The 26,574-nt window shown below is 43.2% G+C and overlaps 1 protein-coding gene and 1 long non-coding RNA gene across 6 annotated transcripts in view; one reads left to right on the top strand and one right to left on the bottom strand.

Moving 5' to 3' along the window:
- LOC140064999 (uncharacterized) overlaps positions 1-11,810 on the bottom strand; it is a 31,264-nt gene extending 19,454 nt beyond the window's left edge. Inside the window, exons 1-2 of the long non-coding RNA XR_011847847.1 lie at positions 11,757-11,810; positions 6,524-6,660 (exon numbers count right to left, since the gene is read on the bottom strand). This is a non-coding gene — a long non-coding RNA (uncharacterized lncRNA). The remainder of the gene's footprint in view (positions 1-6,523; positions 6,661-11,756) is intronic.
- The window catches only part of LOC140064997 (polycystin-1-like), a 62,218-nt gene extending 36,892 nt beyond the window's left edge, over positions 1-25,326 (top strand). Inside the window, exons 23-46 of one of the 5 annotated variants that reach the window (XM_072112388.1) lie at positions 226-780; positions 1,101-1,260; positions 1,548-1,800; positions 1,911-2,100; positions 2,547-2,714; positions 2,916-3,059; positions 4,815-5,025; positions 6,561-6,684; positions 6,768-6,902; positions 11,053-11,117; positions 12,733-12,932; positions 13,176-13,278; positions 13,852-14,051; positions 14,125-14,327; positions 14,671-14,862; positions 16,504-16,643; positions 16,724-16,830; positions 16,911-17,040; positions 17,760-17,864; positions 18,857-19,025; positions 19,115-19,402; positions 19,668-19,793; positions 20,930-21,205; positions 22,580-25,325. In XM_072112388.1, coding sequence (XP_071968489.1) covers positions 226-780; positions 1,101-1,260; positions 1,548-1,800; positions 1,911-2,100; positions 2,547-2,714; positions 2,916-3,059; positions 4,815-5,025; positions 6,561-6,684; positions 6,768-6,902; positions 11,053-11,117; positions 12,733-12,932; positions 13,176-13,278; positions 13,852-14,051; positions 14,125-14,327; positions 14,671-14,862; positions 16,504-16,643; positions 16,724-16,830; positions 16,911-17,040; positions 17,760-17,864; positions 18,857-19,025; positions 19,115-19,402; positions 19,668-19,793; positions 20,930-21,205; positions 22,580-23,215 — 4,880 coding nt within the window. In that variant the 3' untranslated portion in view covers positions 23,216-25,325. Of the gene's footprint in view, positions 1-225; positions 781-1,100; positions 1,261-1,547; positions 1,801-1,910; positions 2,101-2,546; positions 2,715-2,915; positions 3,060-4,814; positions 5,026-6,560; positions 6,685-6,767; positions 6,903-11,052; positions 11,118-12,732; positions 12,933-13,175; positions 13,279-13,851; positions 14,052-14,124; positions 14,328-14,670; positions 14,863-16,503; positions 16,644-16,723; positions 16,831-16,910; positions 17,041-17,759; positions 17,865-18,856; positions 19,026-19,114; positions 19,403-19,667; positions 19,803-20,929; positions 21,206-22,579 lie in introns of those variants that run through there. The other 4 variants (XM_072112386.1, XM_072112389.1, XM_072112390.1 and 1 more) reach the window with 4 other exon arrangements.
- The last annotated feature ends 1,248 nt before the right edge of the window (positions 25,327-26,574 follow it).

Genomic DNA, 26,574 nt, shown 5'->3' on the forward strand with positions numbered 1-26,574 from the left:
GGATTTCGGCTGTCCAGTCCAAACCTGGGTGGCAGTAGAGAAGATCCATTCACTCACATAGCAAGAGAATTGGACATTTTAGGCACAGATTGGTGGTCAGAACCTTGACTAGTTGACTACAACATGAAAACAGGATCCCAAGACAATCAGGTGCAGCATGTCCACTAAGCGGAGGAGAATTTGTTGTGTCATCATTTATCACAGCACCTTATAATTGTCTTTCAGGTGGTGTCATGGCTGCGCCATATTCTGATGACCTTTTCTTCCATGCATTTACCCTGACTAAGGATTTCACAATAATCCTTGCCAAATCACACATAGATGGAGAAGATCCTTTGTCCATTCATGTTCCTGGAGTTAAAATTCAAGCATCGAAAGTTCACCCTGAAAAACTTCTGTGCTCATCATCTTCCTGGTGCCAGGTATCTAAGCTTCGAGCTTTACCAGATACTCTGCAGGACCACCACGAACTTATACGGCTTTCCATTGAATTGGATAATAACCTCTTTCCTGGTGGGGAACCTATTCCCAATATTTCTCTGACCTCTCAGTTGGTGGCTCTGGAATTCAGATCACCGCAGGGAGATCCTGTAGCAATAAAAGACCTGCCCGAAGATAACACCATTACGTTGAGGATGCCGGTGAAGAAAAAGGTTGGCCTGAGCCCTGTAACAGTTGTCCTAGCACCTAAAGGTTATGCTGGCTTCACAGTGACCATAGAAGAGAGGACACATAGATCTGCAGGGGTGCATCTGTATATTGTGGCCTCCATAATGAATGGTAAGTGGAAGATATATATGGTAACTATTGGGGTCATAGAAATCACAACCAGGCCTTAAAGTTCAGAAGGTCTACCTGCCGTATCATGCCTTTTAGGTTCTATCATCCATGGCTTCCATGTCCAACATCTGCATCTAACATCATCACTCTGCCCTCACTGAATGGACATTGACCAGAACTGGTGTCATTGGTGTCAACCACTACATAGTGTCCCTCAAAACCAATTAACCAGAGACATTTGTCAGTTACTGATAGAATCGCCTATTGGATTTCTAAGCTTCGGTAACTCATAGCTTTCACAAATCTCTTCAATTCTGTAGGGTCTGACTGGTCTCTCGAAGAGTCTTCAGATCTTCTGATCACATATGGACCCATTAATTCTTCTACTGCACCTGACATGTGGAAGAGTCACGTGATTAAATTATCGCTCGGGCAAGACATTGCACAGAACCTTAGTCTCCTGCTCCCTAATGAATGGAGGTATATACATCATATCTGTAAATGTGTAGATATATTACAAGGTTGTAACTATAGGAGCTTGGCAGGCAATGTGCCCAGGTGGCCTAATAGGCTAAATCTGCCTTGGCTAGGGCAAATAACTGGAGCGGAAGGAAACTTGGCTTCCATTTCATAAATTTTAGGCCATTTTTTGTGGATAGTGGATGTGGATTTTTTTATGGATAGTTAGTTATCCAAATTTGCAAAGTTCCCCTCTTATTATAATATTATTGGATGACCCTCTCTAACTTATTTTTCCTGTTTCTCAGTCGGCCAGGATCAGTACTTAAGTACCAGGTCAATATCACAAGTCTGGTAACTACTGTCCCAGTCACCGTGTCTATCAGCCTCTTCTCAAGCCTCTGCCTGTACTTTGATATGGCGAGCCGGATGTGGAGGACTGACGGAGTGACTCCGAGCAATGCTAGCCGGCCTCATGAGGCTGTTTGCCAGACTAACCACCTAACTCTCTTTGGAGCCAGTGTGTTTGTGCCACCACATCAGCTGATCTTGCTCCCTCCTGTAAGTATATTTCTTTTGGCCTTCTTCTTGTACCTTTAGTAGTCTTTTAAAAGACCCCACAGGCCACCGTCCTGAAATTGTGTCTGCTTACTGTTTGCTCCCCCTCCTAGGCTCCCCGACAGTGGACCCTGGCGCTGATGTGTTGCATAGGTTTCCTTTCTCTATATGTTCTGTTGATCCTTATTTCTCACAAGTTGGACCATCTGGATGTATCTCGAGTAGGAACCATACCATTATGTGGTCCAGCAGGTCAATACCGATATTGGGTGCTGGTAAAGACAGGCTGGAGAAGAGGGGCAGGTAAATATGAAGATATTTCTATAGATGCTGTGAACATATATATATATATATATATATATATATATATATATATATATATATATATATATAAAGTATTACTATGGTCCATACTATCTATGTGGAGTAGATGCCAGGGGTGGAAGTAACTGAACCCAACTGAGAATAGACCATTTTTTAGATGTGATCTATACCAAAAGCACTCAAATTTTATTAAAGTTAACACCTACTTGGCTTTCAAGGATCTCAACCTGATAAATAGCTATATATATCCACCACTAGGGGGAGCTCACATGCAGTTATTTGCATGTAGCACATTAGCTTAGAGTCTCACTTTACCTTGGGATGTGGGTCAGCTGTTGGAGAACTTTTCTATGGATCCCCGTTGACATGTTACTCATGTTATTTGTGTCTACTTAATGAAGATTTCCTCCTTACTTTTTGGTCAGGTACCACAGCGCATGTTGGAATGTGTCTGTATGGAGTGAACAAAAGTGGAGCTCGACACCTACATAGCAGAGGAGGTTTGACTACAGGGAATCTGGACATGTTCCAGGTTGAAACTGATGGTAACTTGGGAGAAATCTGGAAAATACGCGTGTGGCATGATAATACTGGTGAGGAAACATCTTCTTTATGTCTGCCTTGACTTGGAATCCACTATTGGCTTCAGAACTGAGTCATCATTGTCTTAAAGTATTTACAGCCTGTCACTTGGAGGTCTCAGGCTATGAATGAGGCATGTCTTGTAATTTGCCAAACACAAAAGTAATCTAGATGTATGTCACAGGTCCTCCATGATGATGTTGTCTCCTTAGGCCTTGATCCTTCATGGTTCCTACAGTATGTTGCTGTATGGGACAAGCAGACAGACTTCCTCTACTTCTTTGTGGTCAATGACTGGCTGGCTGTAGACAATGAACGGAACGGTGGAAGAGTGGAAAAAGAGGTTCTCGCCACATGTAAGTTCTACCGTGGATTAATAGTATCCCAGGACTTGGTCATTGAGTCTTTCATATTACAACTGTGATAGATAACTCTTTTGAGGTGGCAAATCAGACAAATGGTTGACGATCAGGATGGGACAGGAATTCTTTTGCCAGCCTAAGAGGTCAGGATCCATGAAATCGAATAGGGGATAAGTATCTTGTCATTGGCAACCCAAGCAACAGGACCTCAGGAAGTATGAGAATATGGTTCCTCAAGTGTTCCACATGAATGAAGCACTGGTGTGTCCAATCTTGTGGGCAATTTGGGAATTTGTAGGTTCCCTAGCAAAGTAAGGCCTTTCTAAACTCCACTATGGTGGTAGTTAATCCTCTTTGTGCTACCATCAGAGCGGATGACATTGGCTATATCTACGAGGGTGGTTTAATAAGTACCCGTGTTTGATGACAGGGGTCATTCCCGAGGGAAGTTGGTGTTATCATCGTGTGCTGCCATCTATCAAACGATGGCAAAACAAATTGCAGACTGATTGATAGGTTAGTTTGGATTTGGCAGCCATTTGAGTAAGACGTGTTTTGTTATTTTTGCTAAGATGGGAAAAAGAGTAGTATCGTTCAGTAATTCACTTTTTGTTTTTGGATGGGAAAAAATGTGAGAAGATAAAATCAAAAGTTGGATGCAGTTTATGGGGACACTTTGCCATCTATGACCACAGTTAGATATTGGTTCAACGAATTTAATAGTGGGCGAACATCCGTTTTTGATAAGGAGCGACCAGGACGGCCGGCAGACGTGGTTACTGAGGAAATCATTCAAAAAGTCCATGACATGATACTCACTGATGAACAAACGAAAGTGCTTGAAGTAGCAGAGGCCGTAGGTGTGTCAACCGGAACAGCAATTAATATTTTACATGATAAGTTGGCAATGAAAAAATTGTCGGCCCGATGGGTGCTGTGATTGCTCACGGTGGACAACAAGTGGATGCGGCTGTTAACTTTGAAGCAGCGGTTGGAGCAGTTTCAGCAAAATCCGAAGGAGTTTTTGCGTCGAGTTGTCACTGTTGATGAAACCTGGATTCATCATTACACACCAGAAACTAAGCAACAATCAAAACAATGGATTTCTCCCGATGAATCTGCTCCAAAGAAGGCAAAGACAGTCCCATTGGCCGGAAAGGTCATGGTGACGATTTTTTGGGATGCGAACGGCGTCATGCTCATGGATTTTTTAGATTAAGGAAGAACGATCACCAGACAATACTACAGTGAGTTATTGGACCACTTCGACAAAAAATTGAAGGAGAAACGGCCGCATTTGGCAAAAAAGAAGGTGCTGTTTCACCACGATAACGCACCAGCACATTTATCCAGAGTTGTCGCTGCCAAACTACATGAATTGCGTTATGAATTGCTGCCGCACCCTCTGTATTCAGCCGATCTGCCTCCCTGCGACTTTTCCCTAACATGAAGAAATGGCTCACGGGAAAAAAATTTAGCTCAAATGAGGAAGTCATCAACAAATCCTATTTTTTGGAGGGCAGGAACGTTGGGAGAGGTGTATCTTTCTAAAAGATAGTTGAAAAATAAAAAGAAAATTGGGAAAAAATGGTCTTCATTTCTAACACGGGTACTTATTGAACCGCCCTCGTATATGGAGAACCCACCAAAATAATAGCTCAGAATTGTGATTGGGAGCTCCAGTAGGAACATGAACCAGGGTGAATCTCCTTATGAAGAAACTGATAAAATATCTAAATTCGTCTTCAGGTCCTCAGGAGCTCTCCAGTTTCTCCCAAGTGTTTCCAGCACAACTAGCTCTTGGCTTGACAGATTGGCACCTCTGGTTGTCCGTGTGGTGGAGACCGCCACGAAGCCGGTTTACACGTATCCAGAGGGTCACGTGCTGCGCGCTGATGTTTCATCTTTACATGACAGCTTGTTCTTTGTGGTATGGAGCCGCAGGAGTTCAAGGAGAAAGGTCTGTGCTAAATCTACCTAGGTCCTGTGAGATATGGGTGATAGGTCATGGGGCCTCATTTTTAGGTTATGTCCAGAACATGGCCGCCATCGTGAAACGGATAAAGTATCAAAATTCTTCTTAAGGTCCTCAAGAGATTTCCAGTCTTTCCCAAGTGTTTCCAGCACAACTAGCTCTTGGCTTGACAGAACTTAGACCTCATCCTGAAAGCCACTCATTTACTTACTCGGTCCTGTCGCGATCCTGCGGTGCGTTGTCTGACGTGGATTCGGGTTCTGCCGGGATTCACTAAGGTCGTGCGCCCGATATCCAGTAGGTGTCGCTGCTGCGCTGAGGTCCGCTGGAGTTCGCCTGCTTCTTCTCGGTGCATGTAAGTGCTTGATCTTGCGACACATTTTGTTTTTTAAATTCCGTGATTTTTTCGAATCCGTCGGGTTGTCCGAAGGCCACGTTCCCCGATTTCCGTTCCGTGAAAGTTGGCGCGTGCGCCAAAATCCCGGCGGAATTCGCCGCTAAACGGAAAAATTCGGGAAACCCGACGAAAGTGCGGCCGCGGAGCCCTTAATAAATGAGCCCCATTGGGGTAATTTACTAAGGGCCCAATTTGCTTTTTCCCGACGTGTTACCCGAATATTTCCGATTTGCGCCGATTTCCCCTGAATTGCCCCGGGATTTTGGTGCACGCGATCGGATTGTGGCGCATCGGCGCTGGCATGCACACAACGGAAATTGGGGGCGTGGCCGAACGAAAACCCGACGGATTCGGAAAAACCGCCGCATTTACAACAAGAAAAGTGCCGCGGAGCTTCCACTTACCCTCACTAGGAATAGGCCGGTGAACTTGAGCGCGTTCAAATGCTCTTCAGCGCAGCAGCGCCACCTGGTGGACGTCAGAGGAACTGCCTTAATGAATCCCGGCCGGACCCGAATCCACCGCAGAGAACGGGCCACTGGATCGCGAATGGACTAGGTAAGTAAATCTGCCCCATTGTGTCAAGAGAAAGTATTTCCAATGGGAAAGTAGTCATTGGAAATCGGTTGCTGGAATCAGATTTTTGGTTTCATAAGGATTGGATCCAGAACCTTCAGTTCTGTGTTCAGCACCAGGGACAGGTCAGTACCAGGAAACATGTCACGTAGCTGTACATCACAGGGAACGTTCCTAGTTGTTGTTGCAGCTTTCTGTGTTGATAACTTTGGAACTACAAGAGATATTACAGATTTGATAACGACAATGGATTTCTGACACATTACTGGTTTTCTATAATGTGTTACACGTCCATCTTTCCCTTGAAAACACATGTGCTTAATCCGACATGGTTTTCAAGATGGTGGCCATGTTTCGCACATAGTCTAAAAGATAGGCCATCTCATCTGGGGGATCAGGAAAAGAGAGTCCTGGATCTTTGAGTTTGGCTGGGCTGCAATACCAAACTCATCCAATAGACCGAGGTGGCGCTGTTTAAGGAAAATACAAACTCTTTTATAAAATTCTCACAGTTTGATGGAACTTGATCTCTTTGCCTATGTTTCAGCGTCCCCCTAGGCTCCCAGTCTCTGGTCTCCTGGCACAGCGTCTGTGTTGGCTTCCTCACATCTGTGATGGTTCTTCCTCTGCAGCTTCTGTTCTCCTTCCTTTTCAGAGAAACACGTAGTTTGGTAAGATATTGTCAGACGCACAATAGCACATGATGACCTGTATGTTTTATGGCCTCGTGTCTATGTAAGTGATATGATTTTAGGTATTTGTAGAAGATTCGGTTTCCTCAGTCTCAGCCACAGAGGAGAAGGAGGACGTGGAGTTATCATCCTCATCGTCTATACTATCCATTCCTGGTGGAGCTGATTCATTGGCCGACATCAGTTCTCTCAGCTGTGTACGTATAGATAATACCCATACACTGCACATACCCATACACTGCACATACCCATACACTGCATATACCCAGATTCTGCATATACCCATACACTGCATATACCCAGATTCTGCATATACCCAGATTCTGCATATACCCATACACTGCATATACCCATACACTGCATATACCCAGATTCTGCATATACCCATACACTGCATATACCCATACACTGCATATACATACAATACATATACCCTTACACTACATATAACCGATCACCATATACCCTTACACCACATACTGCATGTACCCCTACACTACATATACCCATACACTGCACATACCCATACACTACATATACCCATACATTGCACATACCCATACTATGCATATACCAAGGTTCTGCATATACATACAATACATATACCCTTACACTACATATAACCGATCACCATATACCCTTACACCCCATATACTGCATGTACCCGTATACTACATATATCCATACACTGCATGTTCTCCATATACCCAGACACTCCATGGGGGTTATTTATCATACATCGGGGCTCATGTATGATAGCCTCGCCAAGCATCCATGCAGCCAGATACATCAAGAGGCGCCGCCAGGCGTGGAGGTGGCAGAAAGGAGAAAATAATTGCAAATACTAGCAATAAGAGCTTCTACACCACTGGCATGGTGCAGAAGCTCTCCGATACCCCTCCGATACCCATTCCCATAGACTACATATACCCATGCACTACATATACCCATACACTACATATACCCATACACTACATATACCCATACACTACATATACCCATGCACTACATATACCCATGCACTACATATACCCATACACTACATATACCCATACACTACATATACTTATACACTACATACTCATATAAAACATACTCATTCACAACATACCCATACACTACATATACCCATACACTACATATACCCATACACTACATATACCCATACACTACATATACTCATACACTACATATACCCATACACTACATATACCCATGCACTACATATACCCATACACTACATATACCCATGCACTACATATACCCATGCACTACATATACCCATACACTACATATACTCATACACTACATATACCCATACACTACATATACCCATACACTACATATACCCATACACTACATATACTCATACACTACATATACCCATGCACTACATATACCCATACACTACATATACCCATACACTACATATACCCATACACTACATATACTCATACACTACATATACCCATACACTACATATACCCATACACTACATACTCATATAAAACATACTCATTCTCAACATACCCATACACTACATATACCCATACACTACATATACCCATACACTACATATAGTCATACACTACATATACCCATACACTACATATACTCATACACTACATATACTTATACACTACATACTCATATAAAACATACTCATTCTCAACATACCCATACACTACATATACCCATACACTACATATACCCATACACTACATATAGTCATACACTACATATACCCATACACTACATATACTCATACACTACATATACCCATACACTACATATACCCATACACTACATATACTCATACGCTACATATACCCATACACTACATATACCCATACACTACATATACTCATACACTACATATACTTATACACTACATACTAATATAAAACATACTCATTCACAACATACTCATACACTACATATACCCATACACTACATATACCCATACACTACATATACCCATACACTACATACTCATATAAAACATACTCATTCACAACATACCCATACACTACATATACCCATACACTACATATACCCATACACTACATATACCCATACACTACATATACCCATACACTACATACTCATTCACAACATACCCATACACTACATATACCCATACACTACATATACCCATACACTACATATACCCATACACTACATACTCATATAAAACATACTCATTCACAACATACCCATACACTACATATACTCATACACTACATATACCCATGCACTACATATACCCATACACTACATATACCCATACACTACATATACTCATACACTACATATACCCATACACTACATATACCCATGCATTACATATACCCATACACTACATATACCCATACACTACATATACCCATGCACTACATATACCCATACACTACATATACTCATACACTACATATACCCATACACTACATATACCCATACACTACATATACTCATACACTACATATACTCATACACTACATATACTTATACACTACATATACCCATACACTACATATACCCATACACTACATACTCATATAAAACATACTCATTCACAACATACCCATACACTACATATACCCATACACTACATATACCCATACACTACATATACTCATACACTACATATACCCATACACTACATATACCCATACACTACATACTCATATAAAACATACTCATTCACAACATACCCATACAGTACATATACCCATACACTACATATACCCATACACTACATACTCATACACTACATATACCCATACACTACATATACCCATACACTACATACTCATATAAAACATACTCATTCACAACATACCCATACACTGCATATACCCATACACTACATACTCATACACTACATATACCCATACACTACATATACTCATACACTACATATACCCATACACTACATATACCCATACACTACAAACTCATATAAAACATACTCATTCACAACATACCCATACACTACATATACCCATACACTACATACTCACATAAAACATACTCATTCACAACATACCCATACACTGCATATTTCCATTCCCATACACTACATATACCCAGACACTTCATACTCATACAATACTTACCCATACACAACATATTTCCATTCACATACACTACATATACCCATAGACTACGTACTTATACAATACAAACCCATACACTACATAAATTAATTCCCATACACTACATGTACTTGTGCACTACATATACCTATACACTATGGGCCACATTTATCACTTGTTTTTTCTGTTGTTTTTGCGCCTTTTCGTTTAGGCGCACCGTTTTTGCACCATTTTTGCGATTAAACGTCAAATTAGCCGCGCAGCTAAAATAACCACCTTTCCCTCATCTATCGTTCAATTCCAGATGTTTTGCTGCGCCTAATGATATTCATCACGTGCGACTTTTGCATTTAGGCGCAAAAACGGGCGCAAAAACACTCCAGCCCGAAGGTGGCGTTATCTGAGAAGAAAGCACTGAGCCCCTTTGCAGAAGAGCTCATTTCTAGCAGCAAAGCTCAGCCAGACACTGGAACATATAATAGATACATTAGATACATTACAGACAGGAGCTGCAGACTCTATTTACAGTTCATCACCTTCTATTTACAAAACATTCTGCAAAACCTGAGCTCAAAGCAAGAGCAAGAGAAGTTTGCACAAGTTTGCAGAATTTTGCAGATACTACAAACAAGTGTCCCCCATGTAATTCTGCACAGTATCACCAGTGTATCTGAGGGGGATATTGTGCAGAATTACAGGGGTGCAGCAGGACACCAGCACTGGGGGATCCCCTCCAGGAGAAGCCCCTGCTGAGGAGGTCACTGGGTGCTGGGTGTCACACACCTGGGTGCTGCTGTGAGTGTTATCTTCATTCTGGGCTGTGGGAGAAGCAGAGAGGAGCTTGTAGCAGGATCACATGTAAGTGCCCGAATCTAACATTGCGCCTAAACTGCACCAAAACTGCGCCTAAACTGTGTTAAAGTAAAGTGATTAATAAGAGGCAGAAAATATACTTATCACAGATGGTTGTAGCTTGTGATAATTCTGGCAAAACAATGCGCCCGAATTTAGGCGCAACTACTACACTTAGGCGCACAAAAGTGATAAATGTGGCCCCATATATACCCATACACATACTCATACATACTCATACATACTCATACAATACTTACCCATACACTACATATACCCATTTCCATACATTTCATACACCCATACACTACACATAAACTACATCATACACCATTATAATGATGCAGCAATAGATAAAATATTAACTTTGATCTAACGTAATAAACTCTTCATCTAGAGATCCATAACAAGCAGTAAATTTACCTTCGACCTCGCTAAAGATGAATTCTGGCACTTAGAGAGGTGAGGCATCTATCTATCTATCTATCTATCTATCTATCTATCTATCTATCTATCCATCCACAGGATAGGGCATAACATTCCCTTTGGTGGGGGACTGACTGCTGGGACCCACCTCCCATCACAAGATCTATTACATTCAATACTATATTAGGGTCGGAAATTTCTGAGCTCAGCGCTCAGTTATCTCCTGACCCCTAGATGGTGAATTGGAGTTCTGAAGATACATGAGCAATCTATAGTATTGAATGCATTGTCAGGATACAGCCTGCCGCTTGAACAATAGGTGAAATACAACCCATTTTTGTGATTGTTGGTGAGGGTCTCCGCAGTCAGACCCCATCAGTCTGATTTGATCCTGTGTTATGGGGAATAACAATCAAGATTGGTACAACTTCTTTAAAGGGCACCTACCACCACAAATCTACCTATAAAGGTAGATCGGGTGGTAGGTGAATCAATGGGACGTGAGGATAGCCCTTTTAAGGGCTAATCCTCACGTCCCCGCACTGTTTTATAAACTTTTATTACATTAATATGTTAATTTACTTATGCGGCTACTGGGGCGTGGAGTAGCCGCATCTGAGGTTACATGAGGCGGCTACTCCACGCCCCGGTAGCCACATTACCCCTCCTACTCACCATGTTCGGCGCGCAGCTGCTCGTAGCTGCGCGCCCTCGTCCGCCGATCCTGCCGTCTGCGCATGCGCAGAACAGCAGGCCCGCGCCTGCGCAGCCCCGGCTTCAGAGCAGTGACCGCGCAGGCGCGGGCCTGCTGTTCTGCGCATGCGCAGACGTCAGGATCGGCGGACGAGGGCGCGCAGCTACGAGCAGCTGCGCGCCGAACATGGTGAGTAGGAGGGGTAATGTGGCTACCGGGGCGTGGAGTAGCCGCCTCGTGTAACCTCAGATGCGGCTACTCCACGCCCCAGTAGCCGCATAAGTAAATTAACATATTGATGTAATAAAAGTTTATAAAACAGTGCGGGGACGTGAGGATTAGCCCTTAAAAGGGCTATCCTCACGTCCCATTGATTCACCTACCACCCAATCTACCTTTATAGGTAGATTTGTGGTGGTAGGTTTCCTTTAAACTCTTTAAAGGAATCTTACCAATCTGATACTGAAGGCCTATTCTAAGGATAAATTGTCAATATCAGATTCTGGGAAATCCCCTTTTAAAAAAAACTGAGTAAATAGCCAATTGGGTGTTGCACACTGGGGCACATTCAGATTCTAACCAATCAGATAGATGCATCTATCAGACAAGTACACACTATAATGGGTAACACCCACTTGGCAATTTACTCAGGACAAAAATGTTGCAGATTTCTCCAGTTAATTTCTTAGAGGAATACAATGGATTACATTTTAACAAATTTCATTCACACAATGCAGAATTTTTCTAAGCATTTTATGTTGCAGATTGCAGAACTGTTACTGTGTTGATTCAGCGGACAGGGAGTCCTTGCATCATAATTCTTCCCAGATTTTGCAATCCTTGCTATATATTGTGGATTATTCCAGCAGATTGTTGTGGATTTTCTGCTGAAAACACTTATTCCATATGGTGTACTTTCCCTGGATTTCCGTCCTACGTGTCCCCTCCTCTCTCCAGCTCCGCGCCCATCTGGATGTCCTCTTGTGATAGCTTGTATGACGTCCGCCATGATATTCCATTGGAGTCAGGACTAAGCGTCACACAGCCCTTGTGTAAGGAGAAGAGGAGTAGAGGGATACAGTCCGCCTGCAGCTCCGGGGACGACCCACTGTCCCTGTCAGAGGGATCCAGCTACAGTCCACAGGTCACATGTTCAGGTATAAAATTTAGGGAGAACATATGAAGAGTCCTAAATTGCGGTAGAAAGTTCCAGCACATCCTGAAGAACTCTAGTCAAGGGTCTTCAGAATATGAACAACCTTGAAGAAGATGCTGAGGAGGTCATCAAGGTTCTGTTGCAGGGTCATATTTAGGACTCCCAATGGTTCCGGGGTCCATGAAACGTGATTGGATTCATTGATCTTATGAGTTAAATGATTTAGATTTCACATTTTTTGCAGAAGGAAATGTATTCAAGTCTTTTGCCGGTGGAACTCAAGGCTGGAAATCCAGCGAGTCAGACAGCGGCAGGTTCTCACCCCGTCCAGATCTAAGATCACCCAGGTAATAGGACTGACCCATAGGGGCTCATTTACTTACCCGGTCCGTTCGCGATCCAGCGGCGCGTTCTGTGTGGAGGATTCGGGTCCGGCCGGGATTCACTAAGGTAGATCCCCCGATGTCCACTAGGTGTCGCTGCTGCGCTGAAGTTCGTCTGAATGCACTAAACTTCACCAAGCCGGGTGCAGGTAAGCGCGTGTCCAGCGTCACTTTTTTTTTTTTTTTTAAATGCGGCGGTTTTTCCAAATCCGTCGGGTTTTCGTACAGCCATGCCCCCGATTTCCGTCGCGTGCACGCTGGCGCCGATGCGCCACAATACGATCACGTGCGCCAAAAACCCGGGGCAATTCAGGGAAAATTGGTGCAAAATGGAAAGATTCGGGTAACGTGACGTAAAAACGCGAATCGGGCCCTTAGTAAATGACCCCCATAACAGGGGCTATTGAAGGGAGGCTAGTAGTCCCCACCCCACAAGTGATACCAGAATTGTGTAGGGCTCAGTATAAACTTTCCAATCCTACTTTATCTGCGTCCTAGCTCGTATTACTCATTCTGGTTCCCGATTTGTCTTCTCAGTACTGAAAGCGGTTACAGCCACATGTCGGGGTATACACACACCCATGTCACCGGATGCTGGTCTGTGGATGACCACTTTGTACCCAGGAGGGAATCATTTTCTTCTTCTTCAGTTTCTGATGAGACCAGTGATGACTCCGAGCTACAAGAGTGCTGGGACATCTCGTCTGCATCCCCCTCTCCCTTTAACACTCGCATTGGTAAGCGTAAAAACTTTTCCAAACTTTTTGTCCTTTCATTGAATGTCTTAGGTTTGATCTCTGTGCCCTCTAGGTGTTCGTTGGAAGCCTCTTGGGTGGCTCTTCCCTTCTTGGGTGCTGTGGGTGGTCTACGGGGTGACGCTCCTGATGATAGCCGGCTGTGTCGTGGTCACACTTCTATATACGTCATCACTGATGGAGCGCGGGTTCCTGTTGTGGCTTATTTCTTGCACATGTGCAGTACTCACATCCGCGGTGCTACTAGAACCTCTTAGGGTAAGTTACTATATTGTATACATGACCTATAGAAGGAACATTCACCCTATATTATCACCCCTGAACCCCTCAAATATAGCAATATAGTCCAATAAATGTTTGGTATCATGTCAAAGCTCTGAATCTGTGATCAAGAAATCAGTGATGTTATTTTGGCCACCCAATACACTAATTTGGCTTTCAGTTGTCAAGTGGGTGGAGCAGGCAACCAGAACCTCCCACCTGACTGTGAACGGAATAATTAGCATATTGATAATATATCTGATGTGACTGTCACCTTGATATGTTTGGGTCCTAGTTGTTCACCATCCATTCCATAGTCCCATGTGTTTGCACCCCACAGGTCGTGTTGCTATCACTTTACTACTCTCTTCGCTGTCCCCCAGTTCTCAGTGAAGCCCTGGGGTTGGTAGAGGAGCCACTTGTTAAGAAGATTTCTGATCAATCTAATAAGGTTCGAGCTCCGGGAGGTTTCAGTCTTCTCCAAGCCAAAGAGGAAGCACGGAGAGTGCGGACACTGAAGACCATGATCAGGGTGGGAATCTCAGATCATAAATCTGTATAATGAAAATGGCAGAGGGTGCATGTTTTATCAGTAGTCAGCAAGAAATATGCTCTATTAAAGAAGAATAAACTTAAAGGGGTTGGTCACTCTATTACATAAGTTGCCGATGAGCCTTTACTGCTTTATTAATAAGTGATAATGTTAGTCGACTGATACTTTAGTGCTGGCTGCAAACTCTCCATGAATCTTTGTTTACATGTCAGAGCTCAGATGAATAGGAGGAGCTGCAGCAGGAGATTATGATGCATCCTGCTCCCTCCCTCTTCCCCTCTTCACTGAGGGCGACTGTGAGAAAAAGAGACACATTAGGATGGATTGAAGGAGTGAGAGACAGGAAGTTTTGTACATATGCAGAGGGCAGCATGGGTAGAACAGGGAAAGACTAAAGCTTTCAAAGGAGTTAAAGACACTGGGACATATACATGCAGAGGCATGTCTAATGGAAGAGATTTAATGGAAAGTGTTAATGTTAATGTGTTAATGTATTGTTTTTACTACTGGGCTCCTTATAAGGGGGAAATCTACCACCAGAATCCATCATGATAAACCAGGGACACTTACTCATAGATCCAGGCACTGTTACTGTGGTAATCTTCTTATATTTGTCATCCATGGCCTCCTTCCTTCTAATAGCAACTTTTCGAATTATGATAACGAGCCAAAAGGACTCAGGGGGCATTACCAGAGTTTCTCCATAGTGTAGCTTCACCGGCTGTTACACTGTCTCCTCTGCTCCTTCAGCACTTTCCCTTCCCTCTCACAGCAGTGGGAGGGGAAAGTGCTTCTGCACTGTGTAACAGCCTGTGAAGCCACAGCATGTGGGGAGTTCTAGTAACAACCCCTGGATCACTTCTTGCTCATTTGCATATTTTTTAAAGTTGATTTTAGAAGGAAGGAGGCCATGAATAACAATTATAAGAAGATTATCACAGTGCCCGGATCTATGAGTAATGTCTCTGGTTTATCATGATGGATTGTGATGGTTGATTTCCTTGACAATATAATGATTGGCCACGTTATAAACGTACATCCTTCTTTCTTCATCCAAATCTTGAAGTTTGGACATCCTGGTAGACATTAGATATCCAGTCTGTCTTGGCGGATTCGGTGGGTGTTGCAGACATTGATCTTGATTGCATCTGACTTACTGGGGCAGATTTACTTACCCGGTCCATTCGCGATCCAGCGGGGCGTTCTCTGCGCTGGATTTGGGTCCGGCCGGGATTCATTAAGGTAGTTTCTCTGACTTCCACCAGGTGGCGCTGCTGCGCTGAAGTTCCCCGGAATGCACTGAAGTACACCGGCCTATTCCTAGTGAAGGTAAGTGCAAGCTCCGCGACACTTTTTTTTTTTTAAATGCGGCGATTTTCCGAATCCGTCGGGTTTTTGTTCGGCCACACCCCCCGATTTCCGTCGCGTGCATGCCAACGCCGATGCGCCACAATCCGATCGCGTGCGCCAAAATCCCGGGGCAATACAGGGAAAATCGGTTCAAAGCGGAAATATTCGGGTAACACGTCGGGAAAACGCGAATCGGGCCCTTAGTAAATGACCCCCATTGTATCTCATTGTCCATAACATATAAGTAATGACGATCTGTTTCCTGCCCAGAGCTGTACAGGTTACATGATTTTCCTTCTTCTGGTTCTGATGATGAATTTCCATAGCACTTCTCATGACACCAACATACGGCTACTGCACTCGGCTATCAAAAGATCTATAAACAGCTTCGGATTTACTACAATACACAGGTAGGACCCATCCCAATCTATTATAATGGAGGATGCCTTAATAATGGGAAATAATATGACTGTATGAATGATATCTGCAGTGTCTCTGATCTATGGCACTGGCTGGACAGCGCTCTACCCGCTCATCTCTACAATGACCCCCGACTGACCTTGGTGGGATCTCCCCGTCTGTGCCAGTATGAGTCTGGTGAGACCTTTTACTAATTTAGAACTTTTATCATAGAAATTTCAGATTATTTTTATATTTATGTTACACATATCGCTTAGGTTTGTTTCCCACCTTCCAATCGGAATCTTCCAAGATCTTTTCCACTTCATATCACCTTTCTAGTTCGGAATATTCCGAATTCTGCACTAATCTGACTTTAAGGCCAGAGGACCCTCATGACTTTTTAAGGTAAGATATCACTAATGGATCAAATATGATTCTGCTCATTTTCTATATATGACATATTTGAGTGAAATATAGGGGCTCATTTACTAAGGGTCTGCGGACCACATTTTTGTCGGTTTTCCGGACGATTTCCGTGTTCCACCACATTTAACAGGGTCTTTTGTCGCACACAATCGGATTTTGGCGCATCGGCGCCGGCTTTCACGCGACACAGATCGGAACGCGCTGGATTTAACATCGCAAATTGTGTCGCAAGACAATGCAATCACATACCCCGGGAAGAAGAAGGTGAACTCGGGCGGACCTCAGCGGGGAAGTGACACATGCAGGATCTTGGGCGCACGATGTCGGTGAATCGCGCCTGACTTCATCTTCGTCGGACCGTCCAGATCTGGGATTGCATCAGGAGCGGGTAAGTAAATGTGCCCCATAGTCTGTAGTCTTTTAGAGAAAATCTGCCTAGTGACAAGAACTAGTTAACATAAAGCAAAAATGTATGTTGTCCTGTCATTTAAATAATAATGTAATTAGTCCCTAAAAAGTTACTTGCTGTGCTCAGGAATACACTGGACTCATAAACTATGTGCCTGATATAAACCTTTAACAGCACATTCATCTGTGGTACTTGACTACCAGTCATATTGACTTACTGCCATACTATGCTGATGATGGATCTTTCTATCCACAACTAATTTGTCAACTAACTACCAACTGTGTACTAGGATCTCTGGGTGCATGGAGGAATCATGTAAATTACTCGGCAACACAAAAAACTATACAAAAGAAATCCTCCAGATCTTGAAGAACAGAAATTGGATTGGCAGTAGGTATGTAATGACCTTATAACCTAACAATGCAATTACAAAAAATTATTCTTGTTGCTGGGAACCATCCATAGGACGTTTATGAAGCCAACATTGGCATCTTCCTCGATGACAGATGTAAGGGAAACAATAGATTGTGAATGTTGACTTTCTACATGCCAACTCTTTATAGCCACCGGGGGGTCGGGAAGAAAGCTTATTTGTAAACTTATTTGCTTTCCTCATGAATACACTGGACTCTATGGGGGACTATGGGGGTCATTTATGATACGCCAGAGCATTGTGTGTCAGCATTTAATGTAAGCACTGCCCCCTCTGCCACCCTGCGTGCAACCCGTTTCACACCCTCCATGTCCACTTGGTATGAAGTTGGCATAAAGGGGTGAAATACTTGCAATTCATGGAGGTAGGGTCACAAGGAATTGCGATCATTTCTTGACTTGTCGGCCAAAAAACGCCAATGTATCTGGTATATTCTTTTAATTCTCCTAGTAGCCAAATGTCAAGACCAACTCTATTCTCTGTATCTGGAGGCAGCAGCTGTACAGAATAACTGATATAATCATATTCAGTAATGGATTAAAATATCGCCAGTTTGGGAGGTAGACCAGGGCCCATGATCACCCACTAAATTTAATAATGAGTCAGGCCTCCACCCATGAAATCCTTGTACATCTGTTCCTGCCCTCAATATACATGTACACAAGAGCCATTTCAGGACCCTTAAAGGTCCTTAAAAGGCCCTGACACTGCAGATTGAAAGCAGCAGAAGGAACGCATCCTCCATTCCCCAAAAAACAAATTCTAGTATCGTATGTAGGAAGTGACTCCAGACTTGTAGGGGCTATAATATTCATACACCCCAGCGCCCATGGCAGTGATGATCCACCCCTGCATCCTATTGATCTGATATTGATGACCTATCCGAAGGAAAAAAAAAACCCTTTTACGGACCCGAATGATGTTTTTCATATTCAAATTATTCTTCCTTTTAGTATTGTGGAAGTAGAGCTGACTCAGTATCATAGAGATGTTCACCTTCACATCTCCACCATTCTCCAACTCGACCTCTCATCTCATGGTATGGAGATTTCCAGACTGACCATCCTCCCATTTCACCTTGCGGAAGTCCAATATGGCCTAAACCTGCCCATGGCACTAGCTGTAAGTATCTGAGCTTCCTGTAGCACCCATGTGTTTGGTTATGTGTCACCAGTGTGGTTGACTAGTTTGTTCTCTTCTCCTGCCATCAGTCATCTCTTCTACTCGCCGCCATGTGTTTCTTGTATCTGGAGCTCGTCGCCATAAAAGACCTCTTCACCACAAACCCATCTTACTCTCCAGACTGGATGCAACTTGTTATGGGGCTGTCATCTGCGGCCACTGGAGTTGTGCATTTTGTCAGAATTTGGCTAACAAAGCATAGGATGGACCAGTATCACGCAAAGCCTTGGACCTTTATCAGCCTCCATGATGTGGCAATGCTATCGAGGATACAAGTTGCGTTGTCCGCCTCTCTCCTGTTTCTGATCATGCTCAAGGTGAGACGGCCATGTTTGGTGGATGACATATGGACCATATGTTGGCTGTAACACTGTGCAGGACCCTGTGGATCATTGTCATTATTAAAGGTACTAATGACAGTCCTATGGGTAGGCAGGGTCTCATAACCGTGATCCGTATTTCCAAACATGACCCATATTTCCAAACATGGATACCTAAATACCACCTTATCCTGGCACTGATTCTTATCTGATATCGGGTCATAGATGAACCATTGACGCTAATGTTTCTTTTCTCTTCCAGGCTTCTCAGCAATTGCGCTTTGTACGGAGATGGGCAATTTTTGGAAAGATATTTGTAAAGTTAAAGCGAGGTCTGTTGGGATGCTTGTGTTTTATCGGAATTGTATCCTTCGCACTTATTCATTGTGTAAGCGTGGTGAGTGATGGAGTTCATGTTACACACATTTTATGGCATGTTTATGACACGTAGGTGTCTTGAGGTTACGGACAACTCATTCTACTGTGTATGGGTCCTTTAATATTACTGATAGGGTAATATCAGCTGAACCGTTCCATCTGGGTGAGGCCGGTGGACTATCTGTTGTTTAACAGGTTATTCCACGTCTCCCTATTAGTTGATGGTGATACATACAGTCCCCTACATAAGGACACCTGACTTACAGACGACCCCCTAGTTAAAGACGGACCCCTCTGCCCAGTGTCACACCTCTGATAAAGCTCTCTGGATGCTTTACTATAGTCCTGGACTGTAATGATCAGCTGTAAAGTGTCTGTAGTGAAGCTTTATTGATAATCCTTGGTCCCATTACTGCAAAAAATTGTGAAATTCCAATTGTCACTGGTGCAAAAAAATTTTTTGTCTGGAACTACAATTATAAAATATACAGTTTTGACTTACATACAAATTCAACTTAAGAACAAACTTATGGAACCTATCTTGCACGTAACCCGGGGACTGCCTGTACACGTGTCTTTTGGATAGATGTGCCTACTCTCTCCTTATAATAACCACATAAATGTTCAGCCAAGTAAGGTGTGACTATGTATGGGGGCTGGGGAGGAAGAGGTTTGGCCAAATGAGAATTTAGTTGATAACTTTCAAAGATATGAAACATAACCCACATAATCGCTTCTCCAGAGGCCTCTGATTCCATCTGTGGTTTTCTGGTATCGAAGGGTTTTGGTTCCAATGGGTCAAAAGTGGTGACGTCACGTTTGTTGGGCATGGGGCAGCTTAGACAATTTATGGCCCCTGTAACCACATGTGAATGAACCGCACTTGACTGCTGAGGCCAGGGTTTGACTCCATATGACATTGTCACTTCTGGTCACATGGAGTGCAGAAAACACTGGGTGCCCAGGCCGATAATTGTTTTTTTGGTGATTTTTTCACACACGGTTTCTCTAACATCAGGAAACCAATTTTTTCCAGTCTATTTACTATTTTTAGTATTCAGTTTCCCAAAAATGAAGATTTTTTTTTTTGTAAAGGTTTGAGAACTTCATAATATTCCATATGTCTCATTCAATATCCCCATTCAGGTATTCTACGTGGACGGACCTACGGTCTTTCTTCATACCCTACGCCACGGTTACGGACTTCGGTTCCTACTACAGCGCCTCCCCTTGGTGGGATTATGTCGTGGATTGGCCCTGTTTGTGGTGTGCAGGGGGCTTTTATTTGGTTTAGTACTTAACGTCCATCGCAGTATTCGAGCTGAAAACTACCGCCCCGCATTGGAGCCTCAGGACCATGAGATGATTGATTTTCTAGTTAAAAGGTTCAAGTTATGGCTGGGAGTCAGCAAAGTGAAAGAGGTAAAGATGTCTATATGACCCGGGGGCTGAATACTGATAAATTACTGGTGATTGTAATGGCAATGTTGTTGTTTTTTACACACAAGGTCTCATTTGCACCATGTTACCAATATTAACCAATCAGAGCTGAGCTTTCATATTTCCAGAGCAGATAAATGAATAAAATCTGAACTCTGATAGGTTGTTATGGACAAAATCATACAGCCTTCTTATTAGGCCGATATGTGAGGCCCATGTAAATAGTCTAGTTCTATATTGATGTGTAGATTATGTCTAAAGATTGAATCACAAAAATAGCACAAGTTATTCGCTATAAGCAAGAGAGTGTCTCTTTATTGCACATCTATAAAAATTGTCCATAGCAACCAATCAGAACACTGCTTTTATTTTCTCTCAGCGGTTTATGAAATGAGAGCTGCACTCTGATTGGTTGCCTTGTTTTTTCTGTATAATAAGCTGAATTATATCATTTTTAGTATATCGCATAATAACTTCGTATATTTTCAGTTTTTTACAGAAAAAACAGAATCATCAAAATCATCAAAACAGTCACATACAACATAGATAGAGAGTTTCACATAGAGTGGACCTTGTCACCACCTAAGCACTTAAAACAATAGGGGTAATTCATTAATACTGTAGTTTCATACGCCATTGTTAAAGAGGTTGACCAGTCACAAGAAGAAATCCCCTATCCACAGATATTGGATAACTTGATGATCAGTGGGAGTCCCATCAGTACAGCCTCCAGTGATCGAGTGAATGGGGGTCCATTGTACCCCAAAGGAATGGAGAGACGGGTCGAGCAAACCCACTCACTGTCCGTGACTCTGATGGCCGTAGCCATGTGTTCTGCACTCAGCTATCTCCATCAGTGCAATAGGGATGAATAGAGCTACAAGTTGTGACCAGATGCTCTATTTATTTGGAGGGATAATGGACCCCTGTTTTCTTGATCTATGAGGGTCTCATCCCTGGTACCAGCAAGTATAACCGCATAATCCCTGTAACCAAAGACTTCTTGTGGTTAGTGTTGAGCAGACCCAAATCTGTGCTGAACTTTGCTGGTTCAGGTCCCCAAACCCGGTCAGAAGTTTGGGTCTAGGTTCGGCTCAACACAATGGGGGTCATTTACTAAGGGCCCGATTCGCGTTTTCCCGACGTGTTACCCGAATATTTCCGATTTGCGCCGATTGTACCTGAATTGCCCTGGGATTTTGCCCCGGGGGGCGTGGCCGAGCGAAAACCCGACAGATTCGGAAAAACCGGCGCATTTAAAAAAAAATCGAATCGGGCCCTTAGTAAATGACCCCCAAAATGTACATATACCAGAAAATATGCAACTGTTACAGTTACCTTTTTTTCCATTTCTAGTATCGTCACACTGTGAGATTTGAAGGTTTGGATCCGCAATCAAAAAAATCTTCCCCAGTATCATTCCATTGTCGGTCCATGGAGCTCCTGTCAAAACGCACCTCTTCTTTACAGCATGAAGACCTGGTATCCCCGACCAGCCCTAGACCTTTAGTCTCACCTGGCCTGGCCATCGAACACTTACCTACGGCAGTGACTGAACTACTGGAGCGGATGGATAAAGTCACCTCCCTCCTTATAGAAGTGGGCATACTGGAGCAGAAGCTCAAACTCTGGCAAACAATGCAAAAAGCTTCTAAAGTTCCTCATAAAGATATAGTGGTGGTCCCCGATAATCCTAAACAGCCTTCCCTGCCGCGCACCTACAGTACTTACTCAGAGTCTGCAGTGACTCGTCTCAAATACAAGCGACCCATGTCAGACAACTACTGGATGTTGCGTAGGGCGAATCTAGAACGAGGAGCTTCACGAGTCCATCCTGCTTCTGCTGGTACATCTAACAAAACCCTCCGGTCCATGAGGAGACCTCACAGTGAAGAAAAATCGGGGGTCCGTAAATGGAGTGAACTTGTGATTCGACCTGTCCCTCAAAAACGGAGAGCCTGGGATTGCGAGAAGCCAGAAGATGAAGTATGACCTGGGTTACCCCCTGTCTGGCTGGTTATTTACTGTAACTGTGATACCCTTTTACCACAACCACTAGAGGGCAGTATAAATATGTGTGTACAACTGCATTGTAAAGGACACCCCAAACAACCCCTATTCTGGTAGTTTTGAGTCCTTCCCTCGATCGCGGTCAGTATTTTTGGGTCCTTCCTCTAGTTTTTGCCGTTATTTTTGAGTCCTGTCTTTGATTATCGTTTCTGGTTTCCATATTTTTAAAGTCTGTTATAGTAGAACATAAGACCTCATGCCCACAGTGAGTAACGGTTGTCTAAAATCTTTCAGAGGCTAAGGCCAGTGTTACCTATTCCATCATTGTATAATACAGACAACCATATACATCCAAGAGTGGATGAAATGGAAATGTACTATGAGAAACCAAAAAAATTAACAAAAAAAAGGTAAAATATTAGAAATATCCAAGCTTAATAAGCTTTTTCTGATAGTTGGTGCACATTTAAAAATGGATTGACATATAGGGGGGGGTGTTTCTAATATTATATGTGTCAAATCTCATTAAAAACAATAATGATCCCCCCAAAAAAAGAAATCTAATGCTGAAATACGGAAAAACGATCTTCGATATGTAAGTCGCGTAACCGCAAAACATCGTTTGTAACTAATTTGGGTGGTAAAACCACCTGACTGAAAATTAGATCATTTTAAACTTTGAAAACGGCAAATTTTTCAGAAAATTTGCCATTAAAATTTTTTTTTTTTTAATAAACAGACGCAAAACTAATCAGCCAAAATTGACCACTAATGTGAAGTTCAACATGCGACGAAAAACCAATCTCAAAATCACTTTGGCAACTAAAAGTGTTCAAAAGTTATAACCATATAAAGAGACTCAAGTCCGATTACAAAAAAATGGGACTGAGCCTTAAGATATAAACTGGCTGTGTCCTGAAGGGGTTAAGAACTATTGTGTAGAATAATATAATATATATATATATCATAATAATCTCTTAGTGTATAGGAATATAAGCGGTGGTCCTAGTTCTCGCTGCACTTCCCTCTGTGGCCAGCTGGTGTCACTAGTGCTCCTGATAACAATGTAACAACTTGTTGCTTCTAGTATTCATGTTATGTGTGTGTGGTGGGGGTCAGACCCAAGATGTGCTGTACTGTAGGTACATAATGTGCTACTGTCAGAACAACAGGTCCTAATAATTTACGGCTTTGGCAATAGACTATAGAGGACAATAGAGTGATAGAAATCCTGGCTTCATATAAATAAGACAAAGTATTTACTAGCAGTATAAGTGTATGGACTTGTACATCAGATATAATAGAGAATGCGACACCGCACCATGTCCGGAGTATAATAGAAGGAGAAGACAGGTTTAATGCTCTATAAACACGAGTCCTTGGAAACTTCCTGAAAGAAACAATATTTCAAAGACTCTGGATTTATGAGCTTATCAAATAGTCATTAGGTTGGGATGACAGTCAGTGTTCTGTTACCATTTTACCATAGAGACTGGACGCCTGTGGATATATACACATCTTCACTTTTCTAAGGTATATTGTATTGTATATTGTATAATATTTAAAAGGAACCTGTCACATAAAGAATACAGTCCTAGGTCCAATCATCTCAGCTCCTCCTGCTCTATAACATGCTGCCTGCAGATAGGACACTATGTATAATCTGCTCAGCTCCTCCTGCTCTATAACATGCTGCCCGCAGATAGGACACTATATACAATCTGCTCAGCTCCTCCTGCTCTATAACATGCTGCCTGCAGATAGGACACTATGTATAATCTGCTCAGCTCCTCCTGCTCTATAACATGCTGCCTGCAGATAGGACACAATGTACAATCTGCTCAGCTCCTCCTGCTCTATAAAATGCTGCCTGCAGATAGGACACTATATACAATCTGCTGAGCTCCTCCTGCTCTACAACATGCTACCTGTTGATAGGACACTATGTGCAATCTTCTCAGCTCCTCCTGCTCTGTAACATGTTGCCTGCAGATAGGACACTATGTACAGACTGCTCAGCTCCTCCTGCTCTATTCCATGCTGCCTGCAGATAGGACACTATGTACAATCTGCTCAGCTCCTCCTGCTCTATAACATGCTGCCTGCAGATAGGACACTGTGAAATATGCTTATCTCCTCCTGCTCTATAACATTCTGCCTGCAGATAGGACACTATGTACAGACAGCTCAGCTCCTCCTCCTCTATAACATACTGCCTGCAGATAGGACACTATGGGGCAGATTTACTTACCCGGCCCATTCGCGATCCAGCGGCTCGTTCTGTGCGGTGGATTCGGGTCTTTTGGCGATTCACTAAGGTAGTTCCTCCGCCGTCCACCAGATGTCGCTGCTGCGCTGAAGTTCCCCGAGGTCCGCTGGAATGCACGAGCCTATACCTGGTGAAGGTAAGCGAGTCCCGCGACACATTTTTTTTTTAAAATGCGGCGGTTTTTCCGAATCCGTCGGGTTTTCGTTCGGCCACGCCTCCCGATTTCCGTGGCGTGCATGCCGGCGCCGATGCGCCACAATCCGATTGCGTGCTCCAAAATCCCGGGGCAATACAGGGGAAATCGGCGCAAATCGGAAATATTCGGGTAACACGTCGGGAAAACGCGAATCGGGGCCTTAGTAAATGACCCCCTATGTTCAATCTGCTCCACTCCTCCTGCTGTATAACATGCTGCCTGCAGATAGGACACTATGTACAGGCTGTTCAGCTCCTTCTCCTCTATAACATGCTGCCTGTAGTCAGATAAGACACTTTGTACATTCTTCTTAGCTCCTCCTGCTCTATAACATGATGCCTGCAGATAGGATACTTTGTACACTCTGCGTAGCTCTTCCTGCTATATAACATGCTGCCTGCAGATAGGACACTATGTACAATGTGCTACGCTCCTTCTGCTCTATAACATGTTACCTGCAGATAGGACACTATGTACAATCTGCTCCGCTCCTCCTGCTGTATAACATGTTACCTGCAGATAGGACACTATGTACAATCTGCTCAGCTCCTCCTGCTCTATAACATGCTGTCTGCAGATAGGAGACTATGTACAATCTGCTCAGCTCCTCCTGCTCTATAACATGCTGCCTGCAGATAGTACACTATGTACAATCTGCTCAGCTCCTCCTGCTCTATAACATGCTGCCTGCAGAAAGGACACTATGTACATTCTGCTCATCTCCTACTGCTCTATAACATGCCGCCTGCAGATAGGACACTATGTACAATCTGCTCTATATTATGCTGCCAGCAGAAAGGACACTATGTGCAAACTGCTCAAATTGTCACTAGGGGGCGCCATTGCTGCACCCAAAAACTTTTTTGACAAATGACA

The sequence above is a fragment of the Engystomops pustulosus genome, chromosome 6 (genome assembly GCF_040894005.1).
Source record: "Engystomops pustulosus chromosome 6, aEngPut4.maternal, whole genome shotgun sequence".
Classification (NCBI taxonomy): domain Eukaryota; kingdom Metazoa; phylum Chordata; class Amphibia; order Anura; family Leptodactylidae; genus Engystomops; species Engystomops pustulosus.